This window comes from Sesamum indicum, linkage group LG6 (assembly GCF_000512975.1).
Source record: "Sesamum indicum cultivar Zhongzhi No. 13 linkage group LG6, S_indicum_v1.0, whole genome shotgun sequence".
NCBI classification, from domain to species: domain Eukaryota; kingdom Viridiplantae; phylum Streptophyta; class Magnoliopsida; order Lamiales; family Pedaliaceae; genus Sesamum; species Sesamum indicum.
The window spans coordinates 12240699-12259921 of record NC_026150.1 but is presented as its reverse complement, the minus strand read 5'-3'; the positions used below and the strand labels follow the sequence as shown (position 1 = coordinate 12259921).

At 33.7% G+C, this 19223-nt stretch overlaps 1 protein-coding gene across 1 annotated transcript; it reads right to left on the bottom strand.

Annotated features, from left to right (window-relative positions):
* Positions 14030–19223, bottom strand: LOC105164408 (beta-1,6-galactosyltransferase GALT31A). Its single transcript, XM_011083055.2, has 11 exons — positions 18727–19223; positions 17091–17193; positions 16926–16987; positions 16630–16838; positions 16487–16550; positions 16313–16385; positions 15780–15900; positions 15593–15680; positions 15241–15366; positions 15051–15160; positions 14030–14372 (listed from the first exon to the last, which is right to left on the bottom strand). The coding sequence occupies exons 1-11, from the start codon at positions 18858–18860 to the stop codon at positions 14224–14226; spliced, it is 1239 nt and encodes a 412-aa protein (XP_011081357.1). The 5' UTR covers positions 18861–19223; the 3' UTR covers positions 14030–14223.

Sequence of the window (19223 nt, the reverse complement as noted above, 5' to 3'; positions counted from 1 at the left end):
ACAAGAAATGCCTAAATCCAGGATGTTCGACTAACTTAAATGGAAGTTCATCCATAATCAGCATGTGACACAAAGCTTCTCTAGTTTTGTCTTGCTTAAATCTCCAATTAACAAGAGGGGCATCTCTATCACCCATGCGAGTTGGTTGGAAAGACAATCTATTCTGATTTCTGGTGATTTCTTGGGGTTTTTTCTTGCAAGATTCATAATGATTCTTCAAAAGTCTAGTTCCATGTGCTTTTGGATCGGCTTTGATCTCTCTACTACAATATTTGCACCTAGCCTTTTGAACATTATCCTTTTCACAATGAAATTTAATGAAATGCTCCCACCACGGTGATCTAGAAGTCACTACCCTCTTTTTTATTTTTTTAGAATCACCTAAAAGATCTTCCTCCTCGTCCTCTCCCTCCAACTTCTTATCAATATTATCATCAACATAATGCTCAACATTCTCAAGACGATCACCACTAACCTGATTTTCCAATCGATCCATATTTATAGTTTTGGCATTCGGTGACGAGTTAGACTGAGATTGAGAGTGACTTCTAATTCCATCATAGTTTGACATCTGAAACTGAAATGAAAGATATATTCACCATAGAACAAGAGTTTAGTATGTACAAATCAGGTGGAAAAGGGGATCGCGTGAAATCAGAATTAGAGAAATATCTTGATGAGGACGTTGAAATGCATAGAGATAAATTTGACATATTAAATTGGTGGAGAGTAAACACCCAAAGGTTTCCAATTCTTTCCAAAATGGCTCGGGATGTATTGGCAGTTCTAGTCTCAATTGTTGCCTCAGAATCCGCATTTAGTACCGGTGGTCATGTTCTTGACACTTTTAGGAGCTCTTTATCTCCTAAAATAGTGCAAGCACTTATTTGTACTCAAGATTGGGTACGAAAAGACTCCGAACCAATTAGCATTGAGGAGGATTTGAGTGAACTTGAAGTAGTTGAGAAAGGTACTTATTTTTTTTTTTTTCTTGTATTTTGATTATTGTTCAATTCTATGTATTCTACTTATATATTTTATTTGTCTAACTATTTTCTATTTTATTGTAGAATTGACTAAGTTGGGGGTTAATTCAACAATTATTGACATTTAATGGTGCTAACTGCTACTTGTAAATTTTTGACAAGGTAATAGAACGGTAGAACCTCATTGTGTAATGTTACATTTTTAATTTGTTTGACTTTCTCTAATAGTTCTTCCACTTTGTATATTTAATGCTTGACAGGTCGAGGACTCGAGGATGAAAATGTGATATGAGTTGATTGCTTTTTCAGTCTGTAGGCATTACGATTTAGGAGGCCTTAGCTTTATTGTTGTTACTGAAATGATTTACAAAAATATTTGATAATTTATGGATGTGATTGAACTTTTTTTTTTTGGGTATTTATGTAAAACTTTAAGTATTTGTGTCCATAAGTTACATTTTAGACTTACATGGACTTACTTTAGTGAATGACGTTTATTTTGAAAAATTCATTTTTTTGAAGCTGACAAAACCCGAACCCGACTGTCGGGTACCCGATTAGTCGGGTATCCGACTCCGTCGGGTTCGGGTTTGGGTTCATTTTTTTCCAACCCGACATGTCGGGTACCCGACCCGAACCCGAACCCAAAAAACCCGACCCGATGCCCACCCCTACACAGAATAGCCTAAGCTGTGGAATTTGGGATTAAAATCTCGAACTTGATCAAGTACAAAGGGCCAAGAAGCGTAAGGCCAGAGCGCGTAACACCTAAGTCTACCAAAGGAACTTTCAAATAGGCGGCTTAGTGTGGAGAATTTTGGTCGTTTAAGAAATATTTGAAAATCAAATGAAAAGTAGGAAGACGCTCGAAGGAACTCCTATGAAGTTCTCAAGTGGCACCTAAAAATAATTGAAGGAACTCCTAAGAAGTTCCGTAAAAATAACCAAAGGAACTCCTAAAAAGTTCCATAAAAACAATCAAAGGAACTCATACGATGTTCCGAAGAAGACGCTTGAAGGAACTCCTATGAAGTTCCCCACGACGCATAAAAATAATCAAAGAAACTCCTAAAAAGTTCCATAGAAGACGCTTGAAGGAACTGCTACCAAGTTCCTGCATGACGCCTAAAAATAAGAAAAGGAACTCTTAAGAAGTTCCATACAAGACGCTCGAAGGAACTCCTATGAAATTCTTAAGTAACGCCTAAAAACAATCAAAGGAACTCCTAAAAAGTTCCATAGATGACAGTCAAAGGAACTCCTACGAAGTTCCCAAACCATGCCTAAAAATAACCAAAAGAACTCCTAAGAAGTTCCCTAAAAAACAACGAAAGAAACTTCTAAGAAGTTCTGTAAAATTGGTCAAATGAGCTTCCAAGAAGCTCCCAAGCAAATACATGTTAGCATTGTACAAAGGACTCCTAAGAAATCTGTTGAAATTCAAGAATTGAGACAAATCATGGACGCAGACGGAAAGCAAGGAGAAAATTTCTTTATTGAATCAGGAAGAAAGAAATCCAAGTTACAGTACTTAGGCTCGGTAATCCCTCAGTTATAGAGGAAGAAAGAAGGAAATAACAGACTCCTAACGGCTAAGTGGAAGAAGTCAAAACCAACGGATACAATGAAAACGTAACAAAGACAAAAAGCGACTTTATAAGTGCACTACGACTTCTATTTCAACTTCTCCTTCTCTGTTCTTTCTCTGCATCAGACAGCAACCTTTCTTCATAATCTGCTATGTCCAAGCAAATATCTTCAAACTTCAGCAAAATCCCAAATAAATACACGGCGAAAAAAGGCAACAAGAATAAATGAATAAGTATAAAGAGAATTTATTGAAAAATATTAATAAAGAAAGTTATGAGGTAAGTCAAGCACAATCGCCCCAATGTCGACATGAGTATGCTCAACAGATGGCTCGTCCACAACTTCCACCTCGCCTTCTTCAACGATATCTGCATTAGTTACAAGGGGGTCAAGGAATATGAAAGTCTCCCCAACAAAGCGACTACACTTTCTCAGCTTAGAGTGATAATGCCTAATAGCTGGAGTATCATTGGCTCTCGCCACCACGGCACCTTCAAACTCCTCAAGACTCAAGAATTTTCGACATCCATTACCGCAGCAACGAAGCGGGACTGGGGGGTTATAAACGACTCCAACTCATCACTTTGGGTATGGACAGGACTAGTAATAATTTGAGACAAATTAGAGCCCACTAAAATTTCAGGAGAATCGAATGACGCTCGGGCTATTTCTTGATTGCCTCAATAACTTCATCTTGAAAATCAAAAATCCCCATATAGTGGAAGGGAAAGACGAACTAAAGGCAACCCTATAGACAATATCAGGGTCGAGGCAGCTCACCTCGACCAGATGAGGCTGGTCGAGGGGCGAAAATCTAGTCGAGGCTCGAAAAATGTGGTCCAGGGACGGAGCCCCCCCCCCCCCCAGCCGCTGCGTCAGTCCCTACTAGTGGCAACACCACCCCATCCAACGGCAACTTCCCACTCTCAGTACTTTTCCTCGACATATCGCGACCTAATCTAGACAGAAACCTAACCAACTACCAAGTACGTTGGCCAACAAGAGGCTAAATTGGCGAAGCAACACAATAAAGAGAGACATAACGTGATAAAGTGCAATGCAACACTATAAAATTCGAGATGACACAACGCGACACGACACGATGCCGTGGGGCACAACACTACACGACAGTGCGACGCGTACGATGCAATGCGGGACAGAACGCATGACATAGTGCGACGCTACGAGATTAAAAGAGAATGTGAGATGACACCGCGCGATGTGACTATATGATTTGCTAGGCCCTTCTTACCCCTATGGCGACAAATGGCCTCAACCCGCAATAGCATCACCTTCGATCAGCGACGACACAACCTTTTCACTGTGATGTATCCTCATCGTGATATCCTAATACAGGCCAAATTTGAGAAGAGCCCGAGATCATAGTTTAATTCCTAAATATCCTCATGATATTCGAGAATTGAGGGGTCGTTGATGGAAGAAAAAAATCAAGCTAAATAAAGCAAGGATGACATTTTCAAAAAGGAAGATCCAAGTCAAACTTCTAAATTGAGGTGAAACAATGAATTACTAGAATAACCCCAACCAATAAATCATAGCCATGTAAAAGAGGATATGTGAGGGTTAAAGTAGCAATTTACCCATACCTACCCTAAATAGCATACATTTGTATTAGTATAAATACCCCCTTATTTCTTTATTTGAAGAGACAGTAAGAATTCTATTGTGGTGAGCATGTTAAATCGCATTTCAATAATATAAATTTAGTAGTTTTTTAGCAAATCAGTATCATTGATTATGAGGCAAATTTGTAGTGGTTCTATAAGATTAAGTCATTTTTATTGTGGTCTGACACTTTATAGGATTTTATTTTTAGTCATGGGCCCCTTTAAAATTATATCAATAGTAAAAAGACATAAATTTAGTGCGTATTTGTATATTTTTAAAATAAGCTCTTATCAACTTATTTTTGAAAGTAAATTTAAAAAAAAAAGATATTTTTGTTATACAGTTATTGTTTTTAAATTATTTGAAATTAAATTGATTTAAGTCAAAAAAAAATATAAACAATTTTGTACCAATTTTTGCAAGTTGTTGATAAAATTATAAATATTAAACTATTTTTCCAAACACTCTAACTTTAATCTTTTTTCACATTTCAATTTGATTTTTTAACATTTTCAACTTATACTACTTCTTAACTTATAACTTTTTCCTCTGACATTAAAAGCTAACGACACAACGCATACGGTCTTTATATAGCCGTTCGCTACTGAATTTTGAAGGGAAAATCACTCTCTTCCTAAAATCACCAACTAACGGCCACATGAAAGAGTTCTGTTGTTAGAACTAAAAATTTTAGTTAAAAATAGTATCCCATAAAATGTAGGATCAAAATAAAAATTCCATTTTATCGAACCAATATTACTCAACTAACAATTTATGTAAAAATTAACGAGAATAATCAACATAAATATATAAAAATTATTATTATATTCAAGTGACTGATTGGGATACAATCACGGATACGTAGCAAATGATCTTCATAATCTAGAGCTCGGAATCTTGCCTTGAACAATGGATTTGTTCCCCCAAATATCGCATCGTCTCCCAAATGCTAGGAAGAGCTTTCCTTTTTTATACTAATCAACTAAATAAGGTAAATGATGAATCTTTACTCTTTCACCCCTCATCTCTTAAGAAACGCGTATACAAATGAAAACTTCATGAGGGATAAAATGGTCTTTTTGTAGATTCCTCATTAGTGTCTTAATCCCCTTGATGTGACCATGATCTCATTCATCACGTTATAATTACTTGAATTGATCTTTGACTTCCCAAAAATTAAACTTCTCATTGACGGGAGACATTCAATGTAGTTAACTTATTAATCTTTCCACATCAATTACAATTTTTCCTTTGAATCAAACACGAAAAATTTTCAATTATCCTCTATTTCATTTCTTTTTTTTAAATAAATTTGATCAAATTAATAATTTCAATATTTTATAATAATATCACAATTATATTTTTTTTCTTTTAACTACCCACTATTTCATAATTCTCTCACCTTATGTTCCATATTTATTATTATTTATTTTTTATAATTTTTTTTATCATCTCACATCAAAATTCTTTTTATATATTTACGGGAACTGCATACCATTATAATTAATTTGATAAAAAAAAAAAATTGGAAATTTTGGTCCAGGGTGATAACTCACCCCATCACAGACCGGCTTAGACGCAAATCAACGAAAACGAATTGACTTCCACATACCGTAACGAAAACGACTTCCACATACCGTCCAATGTGAAATCAGCAGCTTCCCCATTTAAAATCCTTAGGTGGAGTAGTGGGGAGCCCCACAGGGAAGCCCACCCGTCGCTCAAAATCTCTTGCTCGCAACAGCTTTCCCGTTTAGGGGCCGAATTAAAATGGGAAAAATGCAACTACTCCTCGACTATTATAAATGAGTAAATTATTTTTTTAAAAAAAATAGTAATTTATCTTTTGTGTTCTTGAAATACAATAATTTACCTCTTCATATTTTAGAATATAGCTAGTTATCTCTCTGCGTTTTTTATAATGAAACAATTTACCTTCTTAGATAGAGATGTAAATTGTTTTATATTGAAAAACACGGAAGGGTAAATTATTATTTTTTTATCATGGGTAGTAATTTGCTCATTTGCAATATTATAAGAGGGTAAATTGTATTAAACTCGAAATAAAATTGTAGAGAAAGTTTTAAATCAATTACGAAAGTGTTTAAAAAATAAGGTTCAAATATTTGATAAAAAAAACAACTAAATCTTTACAATTATTGAGCTGCAAAAATTGGTAAATGATGCTTGTAAGTTTTAATTTAAATCGACATGATTTAAATAATTGAAAAATTGTAAACAAAAAATACCCATTTCAACAATACATTTGATAAGCTTTTATTTTAACTATTTGCGAACATTCGTTAAGAGGCTGTTTGGTTGAGCTCATAAAATGTTGCGTAATTCTTTTAGAAAATAATTTTATAAGATCTAACAATAAGATATTACGAGCTTGTAAACTCATTTAAAAAAATAAATATAAAAGAGTGTCCAATTTATTTTAAAAGTCTGTTGAAATATTTTTCGAATTAACTACGTACAAATTGATCGTTAATAACCTATACAATCTTTATAATCTTAATTTTATTTAAATACTACAATACTTTCTTTTTCCAAAAAAAAAAAAAAAAATCCAAAAAAAAAAAAAAAAATCTAGCATTTTGGAAGTTCAAAAAACATCTTATGAAACACATTAATTTATACATACAATTTACAAAAATAGATTTTGCCAAACACACCCTAAGTCGCAGTGCATAGTCCATGCTACATTTGCAGTCCGATGGGGACGTATAAGAGGGCGAGAATGAAAAGTCGCACGAGCAACAGAGAATTTTCCATCAGAAGCCAACCATTTTTACAGTAACATCAATTTCATGTACGTACTGAGATTTGCCTTCCGCCCTATAATTGACAAAAGGTTGGTAGTGGTCGGAGGTATATCATTTCCACAATTTAATCAAGTGTTCATTTCAATCATGCACCGACCACATGAAGAGATTTAGGGGGAGTTTGGCGGAGGGTGTTTGGTTAAGGCTATAAGCTCTTTAAAATATTTTTGAAGATGTTTGAGAGATTATAAATTCAAAAAAAATATTTGGTAAGGTTTTTTAAAATTTTTGTTTTCTAAAGAGTGTTGGGAATTAATTCCGGTAGTGATGAACCTAAATCAAGAAACCCTAACCAAGCTATTATAGAAAAATTAGCGGGTTACAAAAATTCTTAAATAATTACAGACCGAAATTACAAATAGATTTACAGTAATAATAATGGATTAGAGATATAATAATATTAATGTAAAATAAACAATAATAAAGAATAAAGAAGGTTCAGGGAGTCTGATCTGAGAGAAGCCTACAGCCACTTAGGCCGACAACCACACACGGTTGCAATACCCAACTCAAGCCACAAAAGGCTCCAACTACTCAAGCAACAAACAGGCCCCAACTACTTAGGCCACGAAGGCTTCAAGAATACCCCACAAAAAATAGACTCGGTCACGAAGACTCTAAACCACAAAGGCTTTTCACGAAGAACACTGTTAGGAGAAAGGTGGAGAATATTTTTGTTCTCTATCAGATTTTTTTTTTTTATATATATTTAGAGTCATGGAGGAAGATGTATTTATAGTGAGACACCATTAATGGTTGTGAGGGATGAGGGTGGTGGAAGAAGAAAATCGAGGAGGAAGAAGGCACAGAGAGGGAAGATATGGAGAACGAGGAGGCGAGAGAGAGAGAGGAGGGAAAATATTTGGGTTACTGTAGCATATTAGGAAAATAAGAAGCCAAATGGTGCGGGTTGGGTAAATGGGCTGGGTGGAGAGAGTGGGGCAAGAATGGTTGGGTAACCATCCTAATGTGTGTGGTCTTTGACCTACCATTTTGGTCCTGGGCCAAACAATAATTTACAAAAAAAAATTTATAAGATCTAAAAATAAGATGCTTTTGGATCTTATAAACTCTTTAAGAAAAGTTAGCTTCAACAAAATTTTTTTGAAACATCTTATAAGCTCTATAAGAGTAAATATCATAAGACAAAAACATTCTCATTCATACTCTCTCTTTCTCAGACACACACACACACATGCAAACTCTCTCTAGAATTTTAAAATTTTTTATTGCGTTTTAATTTTTCTTGCATTCGAAAAAGAAAATTACTTTTTTATTTAATAATAAATTATTATAGTTAAAAAAAAAGATTGCTATTGATATTCTATTTACAGAGAAAATATAAATTCAAAACATTATAAATCATATGACTAAAAATAGTCATTGCATTAATAAAGACAAAATCAATTATATATCTATGTTAATATTCGACTAACAAGAATGTGTATATATATATATATTATATTTATTCAAAAGTTTAGGTAACAATTCATCAATCTTTTTATTTTTATAAGAAAAGTATGATTTATTAAATTTTTATTTGGAGTTAACCTAATATGTATTGCTTATGAAAATATTTTAAAAATATTTAAAAACAAAATATATTAAGAAATAATAAATTATTTTGATTATATTGGAATCATGTTCTAAAAACACTTTATTATACCGAATATCTTAACATCTTATAAGATTTAAAAATATATTATAAGTTTTAACATCTTATTTTATTCAAATGGTTTAAAACCTTATTTTTAAAATAAGATTCAATATTTTAAAAGATGTAAGAGTTTATAAGATATTTTTAAAAAGCTTAGTCAGACACCTTCTAAGTTCCATTTTGTTGGCCGATTTGCACAATTGATTATAAAATAATTAATTATAGGAGAATTAATTTAGAATAATTAGATTTATCGTGGAGATTTAAAGGCAATCATACAATATATGTTTTCACATAAAAGGTATCGGTAATTATCTCATTGATTAGGTATAATAACTTCCAAGCGTAGTCTGCTAGATGCCTTGGTTGTCGCAGTTGAATGTTCTAATCAATCTCAGACCATTATGGCTCGCCTACAAGCCTTTGAATGATCTCGTGGATCTACAAGCATGTTTTCCAAGCTTTTTACGAACATCGTCTTGTTGCTCAAAATGGACTGTTACCAGAACTATACATTCAATTTTCACACTCCTTAGATCCTAGGAAACTTTTATGATGCTCCAAGAGAGAGTATAATGAGAATATTAGGGAGAGTAATATTTACAGATGTGCATTAATTAATGCTTACCACAACAGGAGTCCTGACCCCAGATAAGCTTGAGAGATATCAAAATTTATCTCATATATTGTTTATCCAAGATTAGTCTTATCTCAACACTAAATTTGGGAACTACAAACACTATATCAGATAAGGATTATCCAAGAGGAGTCTTTATCCCGATCTCAAGTTTGGGAAACTATAAAATTCTATCTCAAATATGGATATATATCTAATATCTCGCATTTATATATATTTGACATAATCACTCCAATCCAAAATTTCTCATCTCTCATATTTCATATGGGGAATAAGGTGTCAACCAAGCAACTCATCTCTCATATTTCATATGGGGAATAAGGTGTCAACCAAGCAAGAAAGAAATGTGAGGAGAGTTATATGAAGTTATCACTAAATTAACATGATCCTTCAACTCAAAACTCTCTATGTACCCCAAACCTTGTGGTTGCAGTTGATTAAACATCTCTGGACCCTTCAATAAATAGATAAAGCATGATTGACTCTTTCAAATACACTTTTATGTTTGACTAGTCAGAAATTTTCCAACTTAGTCGTTCGGGCTATGAACAATAGAACACTAGTGCGTCACTAACTTATTTCTTCCTCAACCTCTCACATCAACCAACTTGCTCTTGACAACTTCCCTAAACACACTCCGACAGACCGAATCACTCATGGCCTGGATAATTTATCAAGTTTACACCTTATGACATTGTTCAGAGTCCCAAATGGTGCAAAAGATTATATGGGCTCATATAGTAATGAAGTAGGGACCCATTCAGTCACTTCCTATAGGAGGTCGTCTCGAAGTACATATAATATGAATACATGCTATGATGAAGCTCCCATCAACTTGGGCATGGCACTTCTCTTAACATCATATGAACCTAAGTCTAATTGTTGTCAAAGCACCTGACTTGCAAACTACTAGACAGTCATCCTGTCTTCTAGCAGTTCACAATGTCAACTACAAACAAGCTTTTATAAAATTTGGACATACTCACATATGATCTTATAGCACCCCTTACTCGCTACATCTAATTATTACTATTTTATCCTTTCTTTAATCAGAACTCATTCTATAAGTAATTCTAATTCAACCAGTAAAATAAATTCTAATTTATAATTATAATATTATATATCACAAAAGATAATATATACCACCAAAAGTAACATTTACCCTGACTACATGTTCTCGTGTACATAATCTCAAGAAAAATCATACCACAACTTTAAACATAAATCCCGATAAAAGACCAAAATGTTTAACAATCAAAAACTCTAGCTTCAGATGTCACGGCTGACCCACCTAATAAAGACGACGGCACCGCTCAAAGTCCAATGTGGCTAATCAATATGACCTATCTCCTGAAAAAGTACGTGGCAAGGAATGAGTTGCCTACTCAATAAGTATAGCTGATCAGTCTATATATATACACAGACAAACATTCACGTACATGCAGTCACACCAACAACAGTCATTCGTCATACAACAACATCAGATTAAGCAACAATACATACTCACAGTTGTAAATCAATCCACGACATAATATTCATTCGTTATCATTTATTAGTTAAGGGCCCCACTTACTCTAGTTGCAGTACATCAGTCAATGGTTTCGCCGGCCATCATCATATCATATACAGCACAAGATACCCATTGTGTGATATCCCCACACTCTTTTACTCCAGCTGTGTAGCAATATAGCACAGGACATCACAACAAACATGGTACCCCCACACCACCCCAGTGTGTAGCTAACAGCACAGGATATTCCCTACTGCCCCAGAATACCCTGGTACCCTACGCGCCATGGTACCTAGCTTAAATCGTATATTTTTCATATCTCATTATCAATCACATTATCATCAATCACATTTTCATAAACCATTGACTGTGTTCCCAACTAGGTAAGCATCATCTTTTATTTCAACTCACAATCGCCATTCTATTTTTTATGATAATCACTTTCTCAATATCAACTCCCAATTTGATTTCATCAACAATCAATTATATGATTATCACATAATCATATCCCGCATATCTCTACATTACCATTACATATCACATAGTAACAATTTCACCAATATTATGATAATCTAGCAAATAATCCACAACTAATTATATAAACAATCAATATACGAAAGCCACGCATAATAATATAAAGTCAAATCCACGTTCGCATCCAAGAAACCAATATACATAATATATACAATAATACACATATAGATTTATATATATATATATATAAATCCAATTAGCTATACTTACCTTATATCCCAAAATGCTTCTGTTTTACGAGGGACTGCTCAACCCTCTACCTTGTCGTCACGTCCTATAATAAATTATAATACGTATAATCAATATATTTATAGAATATCATAAACTCTAAATAAAATATTATATAATGTTCGTATATTTTCCACCAATCTTTTAATATTCTATTTATATTAAACTACATTTTCTAAGCTTCTCAAACATATATTTAATTTATCATCTAATTCATAAAAATTTATTTAATCAAACCCCATATATATTTATAACTATCGTTTTTAATAACATTCGTAAGTTATATTATCGTTAAATTCTCATTTTTTCTCTTTAATAACATAATATTTGTTAAATATAATTTTCAAATTATTTCTATGAATTTTCTACCAATTTATCGTTGCTATATAATTTAATTAAACAATAATACATAGAATTACATATTTGGTTAATCATTCCGATGGAATTGTGTAAATTAACTATAAGGATAATTAAATCTAACAAATCAAATAATTTAATTGCCCAACTATATCATTTTTATAGCAAATGTGATATTTAATTTGACACTAATTTAAATAGCCAAAATCATAAAATATTCTGATTAAATAGTACATCGCTCAATATAAACTCTATTTAATAAGCGGAGTAAATAAATAATATAATTATATAAATTATTATAATTTACCCCATATATATTTATAACTATCGTTTTTAATAACATTCGTAAGTTATATTATCGTTAAATTCTCATTTTTTCTCTTTAATAACATAATATTTGTTAAATATAATTTTCAAATTATTTCTATGAATTTTCTACCAATTTATCGTTGCTATATAATTTAATTAAACAATAATACATAGAATTACATATTTGGTTAATCATTCCGATGGAATTGTGTAAATTAACTATAAGGATAATTAAATCTAACAAATCAAATAATTTAATTGCCCAACTATATCATTTTTATAGCAAATGTGATATTTAATTTGACACTAATTTAAATAGCCAAAATCATAAAATACTTCGATTAAATAGTTCACCGCTCAATATAAACTCTATTTAATAAGCGGAGTAAATAAATAATATAATTATATAAATTATTATAATTTAAAATATAAATTTTTGTACCTGTTCGTTCTCCGCGAGAAATTGCAAATTTCTAACTGTTTGTGTTTTGGAATATGCTGTAATTCTGCATATGTGTGTGAGTAATAAGCAAAGAGGAGAGAGAAATGAGGTGGGCTTGACCGCCACTCTCATCCACTCTCTCTTTTATCATTTTTTTTATATGTATATCTCTATATACATATTATTATATATATGTTTATATATATATATATATATTATTATATCTATATAATATTATTATTATTTTATTTATTTAATTAAACTTTTCTCAAAATACCCATTATGTCCTTTTATATTTCTTAATTAATATAATTTGTTTTCAAATATTATAACGAACTCCAATTTAATCCGTTCAAGTATTATTATATTCCAAATTCAATCTATAATTTATTTACTAATTAAATTTAAATTTTTAATAATTACCAATTAATCTCCCAATTACGTGAAAAATTCTACGGACATCATCTCATCTTAGCTTTTTAACTAAGGAGACTTTCAATCATAGATTAACTTTGATCACTTCTAAAGTTTGAATGTCATCATTCTTATGATATGTAATATAATCTTTCCAAATCCCATCTTGCTCGCTATTATACTACTAGGGTGATTACCCATATGTGTGGGTCAATTTAAGTCTGGTGGCATTCAAACATATAAAATAGACACAGTACACTAACAAATTAAGAACCACATTATTCTTATTAATCAATAATGTGTTCTTACCTCAAATTTTAAGTTCTACGAAGACCCATATTATTCATGCTTTTGAAATTCGTCCTTACACAAAATTTCTTCGTTTTTAGGCTTTCGCTGCGTGTTACTGGGTTGATCCACTCTCTTCAAGCTCCACATCAACCACATTCTAACAAAATTTTAAATATGGTGAAATTAAATGGACCTTTTTGCTAGCTTTCGAACTTTAGGGGGGGTGCGGAACAACCGACGCATGGTATTCTTCAAGGATAGTAAGTGTAGTTAACCCTTGATTATAACATCATTTTTAAGGTTAATAAAAGAATTAAAAAAAATATTAGATGGGATTAATAGATAATTAGATAAAAAAAAAATAATGGGGCAAAAACGTGGATTTGATAAATTTTAATCACAAAAGTAATTATTGAAATGGAGGCCAAATGGCACAAGAAATTACCTTTAACTCAAAAGCTGATCTGATATGTTGATCCTCAAGACAAAACAGGCAATAAACATATTTAAAATATTTTATGAGCTTATACATCTTATAAGATGTAGATCAGTATTCTTTACCTTATGCAAACTTCATCACCGGAAGTTTGTTTTCTGCAGAAATAATGCCCATTTGATTGATAACAAGTGAACTTAAGTTTTCATTGATTTGCTACTAGTTAGAGCCATATGTGCAGAAATGAATCTAATGATATGCCAACTGCCCCAGAAGCTACTCGGCAAAAATGGGGCAGAGTGGCAATGCCCGGCCATGCTTGCCGTTACACTATGCACAATATATATTACAAGCTGTTGGTGAAAGGTGCAGATTTCAAGCACTGGAGTGCCAAATGGCTCCTTCACCCTCACCGCACCGTTGGTGGATGTCTTCCATTCTTTCAACTGATTTGCATATGCCGCTGCAGCTCCAGTCAAATGATGCCGCACAGTGGTTCCCCGCCTGTGCTTTCCACCCACAATCTGGCAGTCGATAGTAAAAGTACATTGTCAAGATTTGAGTCTCATGGAATATTTCACTTACATACACGGAGAAGCACACACAAGGTGATTAGCTAGTAGGAACAGTATAGATAGGTTTCAAATGCTCATGACATAGAGTGATTCGAAATTCTTTCCCGAAATCCTTGCTTCAAATCCAAATCATTCAATCCAAATGTAGCCCTAAGGAACCTCCCTATTGTTCCACAACCCTAAGGGGTTGGTTTCTAACTAGAAATGTAAATGCCTGAGCCTCAGAAGGTGGCATAGGAATGAGAAAGTTTTTACCCAGGACTTGTTTAATAAATGCTGATACTCACCCGATTAAAGGCATAGGACGTGCTGCTGAAGTTTACTAACTATGAATAACTTTGGAAGTCAAGATAAATTTCAGTCTTACTTGTTAGAAACACCAAACAAAGAATAATTTTAAATAACTCAAAACTTTTCAGATGATTTTTAAGGTCACTTTGGTCAATGTGAAATCCACCTAATATGGAGTCATTGAAATCCTAACCCTGAATCATTCACTCACAGACAATTGTCACGAATACTTAGTAGGCTTTGAACAACCTCCTCTTAGAATTGAAGCTGGCCAATGAAAATTTTGATTAATGAAAGCAGTAAACGGCACAGAGAGGCATATGGAAACTTTCTCACCGGGGGGTGTCCCGCAACAGAGGCTCCGTTCGTCAATATGCTCAACATCGAGACCAATAAACCAAGACCCAAGAGATACATCTTCATTCGCATACCTGTGCAGTATGTGTCTGCAAAGAAACATCATTTTAAGCAAAACTGGTTTCTTGTAATATGTTTCAACCCTGTGTACGAGAAAGACGCATTGTACCGGTTAACAGAAACGTAGGTCGCCAAGTCTTTGGAGATTGCATAAATTTGTCCCGTTGCATGCCTAAAATACTTGTTCCCCTCCTCGCCAAATTTCCAATATTCTGGTTCGTGGTACTTGACCCCTCTACATGTGGAAAGATTGACTAAAGAGTTATTACAGCATAGAATTGTTGATACGAACCATAGATGAGAAATAGAAAAAACTCTTAGTGTAGTGTGATGAAGCTCCTACACCTAAAGGAATATACGACATTCTCATAACATGAATTGCAAATTTGCTTTGATATTTAAATAAGAATACTAACACTAGTGAAATAGCAGAATTTCATCACAAACTTTAGGATTCTTACTTCTGTGCAAGGACAGGTCCAGACTTCATGCAACCGATGTAAACGCGGGGCTTTGATTGATGGCGGGACAATAATGAACCTAGAATTCCTGCCAACGAACATTAACATAGTCAGCGTACAAAATCAGAAATTCAAATTTTTAAGAAAGCTCATATGAGAGTGAAGTGGGGATCGAGATCATGCTGACCAAGATTCACATGCACATCATCATCGACTTTAACGTAGAAGTCGGCTTCCCACTTAGCAGCAGCTGTTGAAAAGTAAATTTGAGTTTTTGAAGACAATTCGTGATACCCTTCTACATGATTCTGCCACATGATAGACATAATACTCACCAATTATTGTTAACTTTTATGGGGAAATCCACTCATAACAGTCTGCTAAAAGCATATTCTCTCATTGAACTTGCAATATTGAATATACTTCCATCAACTTAAAAATTGTATTCATCACTCATTTACAAAGAAGTCATGTAACAACGTTGTGACCACAATTTCAACTAGTATGAGGAGACGACGAACATGATTTTATGAAATTCTTTTGTTAGTTAATTTTTTCAACTGTGGTCTAGATGAAAGATTGACAGAAGATCAAAAAATAAATTCAAAAATGTTAGCAGCTTTCGTTTATCATAATGGACATCATTTAGACTCATGTGATGGGATAGATCTAAGGATAAGTTCATGAGATTAATATATCATGGCAGAATCTTTAGAATACCAGTCGCAGGAAGTCCTTATGCTGTGCTTCTTCAGCATCAATCGCCCTATCCAAAACTCCACCAGGTGTTGCACTGACCAGCAGATGAAGAAAACCATTAGTACCCAACAAACCATGCAGACAAAGTAAGTTGGTTCATGATGTCAAACTTTCTCATTCCGAACATAAATTTACCTGTGCCCTATCACAAATCTTATGATTATTCCCTTTTCTTTCTCCAGCTTCTTCAAATTTTGCCCTGGTAAAGATGTTACCGTTTGTGTAACTAATTGTAGGAAGAGAGTCCGCATTAAATATTAAGAAACTAGTGGTAGAACCTTGAGGCATCCATGTATCTCTAATAGAATCCCTACGTTTTCTGCTGCTAAATGCAGTAATGATTCCCATCACAAAGAACACCTTAGGGCGGTTATTTGACGAATCATTTCCTAACTTTGTATCCTTAGATTTTGCTTCGTCCTCAGCTTTAGCTGCTCTTGCTGCAGCAAGTTGCATTTCCAGTGAAGATATGGTTTTGTCTAATGTCCTGAAAATGTTGAGCCGCCAAGGTCAAATAAAAACATCATAACATGCTTAACGAATTGCTATCTTTGGTAGCAGGGTGAGAACTTACATGATTATATCATGAGATTTTGAAACTTGAGAAAGTATGTTCCCTGTCTCAGGAGCGCCCAACTATAGGATAGGAAAGTTATCTTTATAAAATGTCAACTTTATAGAATTTAATTAATAAAAAAAAAATCCCTCATAGATATAAAAAAGAGTAATTGTGACTTGCCTTCTTGTCGCAATTAATAGCAGGATAAATATCTCTAGCCCGATATTTTCCAAGAGACATTACATTGTTTTCTGAATCAACTGAATCGGGCACGGTCCAAAACCTTAAAACAAGGCATAAAAAATTGTAACAACATCAAAAGGAGCTTATATTTATTCAGTGAATTCCAAATGAGGTATGTTCTTAAGCCTCCAGCCCTTCTGCTCGATTTGCTTTGATTTTCCAGTTCGGAATTAGAGAAAAATTTAAAGAGGGAAACCAACAACCTTAACTCATTCAATTATATTTGGGTGTTAAAAGGTGCTGCTTATAGTGAAAGTAAAGGTAAATATTTGCAGATATGTACTAACTAGTGGCAGATTTCTGATGGCAATCACTAAACTATGGTTGTAACTGGAAAAAACAAGAAATCCCTTAAAATCTCCTAGAGAGAAAAACTACTGCCAAGAATCTAAATATAAGAAACTCGCAAACCAAATTTTTTTCTTTTAAACCAGTAGTGTTAGCAATGGCAATCTATGACCAGTAGTAAATTTAAAGACAATTAAAGACCAATGAATCCTAAACATATTTGACACTAATACGTATACTTCAAATACTACAGTGAATTAGATTGTCAAATGCACATTGTCTGCATTTTTATTTTCCTAAGAAGTTTCAAATTTCCACATAAGAAGCTGAAAATGATTGTTCATCGCTCAATATTATAAAAAGCACCCATTTATCTCCTTCAGCAAGCTAGTACAGTTTTTAAATTCAGAGTAGGACCCATGTGAACAAGGGGAAAGATGCAAGAAAAAACTGTGAAATTGCAAAGAAACAGGCCTTGTCCATGGTGGAAATCATGTACTGAACTATTTAGTTTCATTTGTTACTCCACGCTTCTTTCTAGGATGATTATCGTCAGAGGAACCTAGGTCCTTGTAGTTAGGTGTAATTCGCAGAAATCAAGAAATGCATCACATAGAGAAGAAAGATAACATCAATGAAAAAATGAGCTGTATAACAGCGACCAACCAAAGAAAAGGTCGTATTAGAAATGTGTTTATGGTGATTTCAAAAAGCTCTCTTGATTCAGCTTGCATTCTTCATCAGATATTCCAAGCAACATTCTCCAATCCAGCATTTCAAGAATGCTTTCCCAGAAGGTCAAACCTTAGCAAACCGAAACTGCTTATTATGTCTTTCAGCCCAAATTCATGGGTCCTAAAAACCAAAATTATTCTGAAAACTCATTCCACTAATATGAAGGAGACGGAATTCAATTACAACTAACAACAGAAACCACCATAGAAATGGTAGTTGGGTTGGTTCTACCTGATGCACACTTACCAAGAAAAACATGAGAAGAAGAAAAGAATAAAGACTATGGTGGGTGGTCCAGTCTCCAGACCAACTGGGCACATTAAAATCTAATCGTGGCCAAATTAGCTTGAGAAAAGAGAAATCCTCAGACCACAACCCACTGTTATAATGGTCCTAATCTACTCAAATACAGACATTTCTGCACCATCAATCCCTCATAAATGCAAATGGGACTTCAACAACAAACGAACAATACGTGCGATGATTCCAAGAACAAATGAGCAAAGCATAGTTAGAACAGATGAAGAGAGAAAAATGAACAGAAAAGCACCTATTCACAACAACAACTCCCAAGCAGAAGCTGGCAATGCACAACAGAGACACCCATCTCGTCGACAAACCGCTAATATTTCCGGCAATGCCACCGGCCTTGTGCGGCGGTCTGCTCCCAAGCATCAACCCCATTTTCACACAGCCCAAAAGTTCAAGAATGGGAAAAAAGAAACAGAAAAAGCTACAAGCTTTGAGCTCCCTTAAAGCTTCTTCGAATATTTTCTTGTGGAAACAATTATTGAAACCATATTCAAACAAAAGCAAGAATTACAAAAAGGAAGCTGTAGGTAAGGAGATGGTATCATCAATCATTCAGTAGCATTTTTGAAAAAAGAAATGCTGCAAGAATCCAGCAAAAATTATATGTAAATGCAAAGGGAGTGAGGTGCAAATACATTCGAAATTTATGGACTCTTGTCGAGTAATTCATTTGTTACATAGAAAGACAAAAAAGTCACAGCAGCTTTCTCGGCGTGGGGTGGCCTTGTCTTCTTC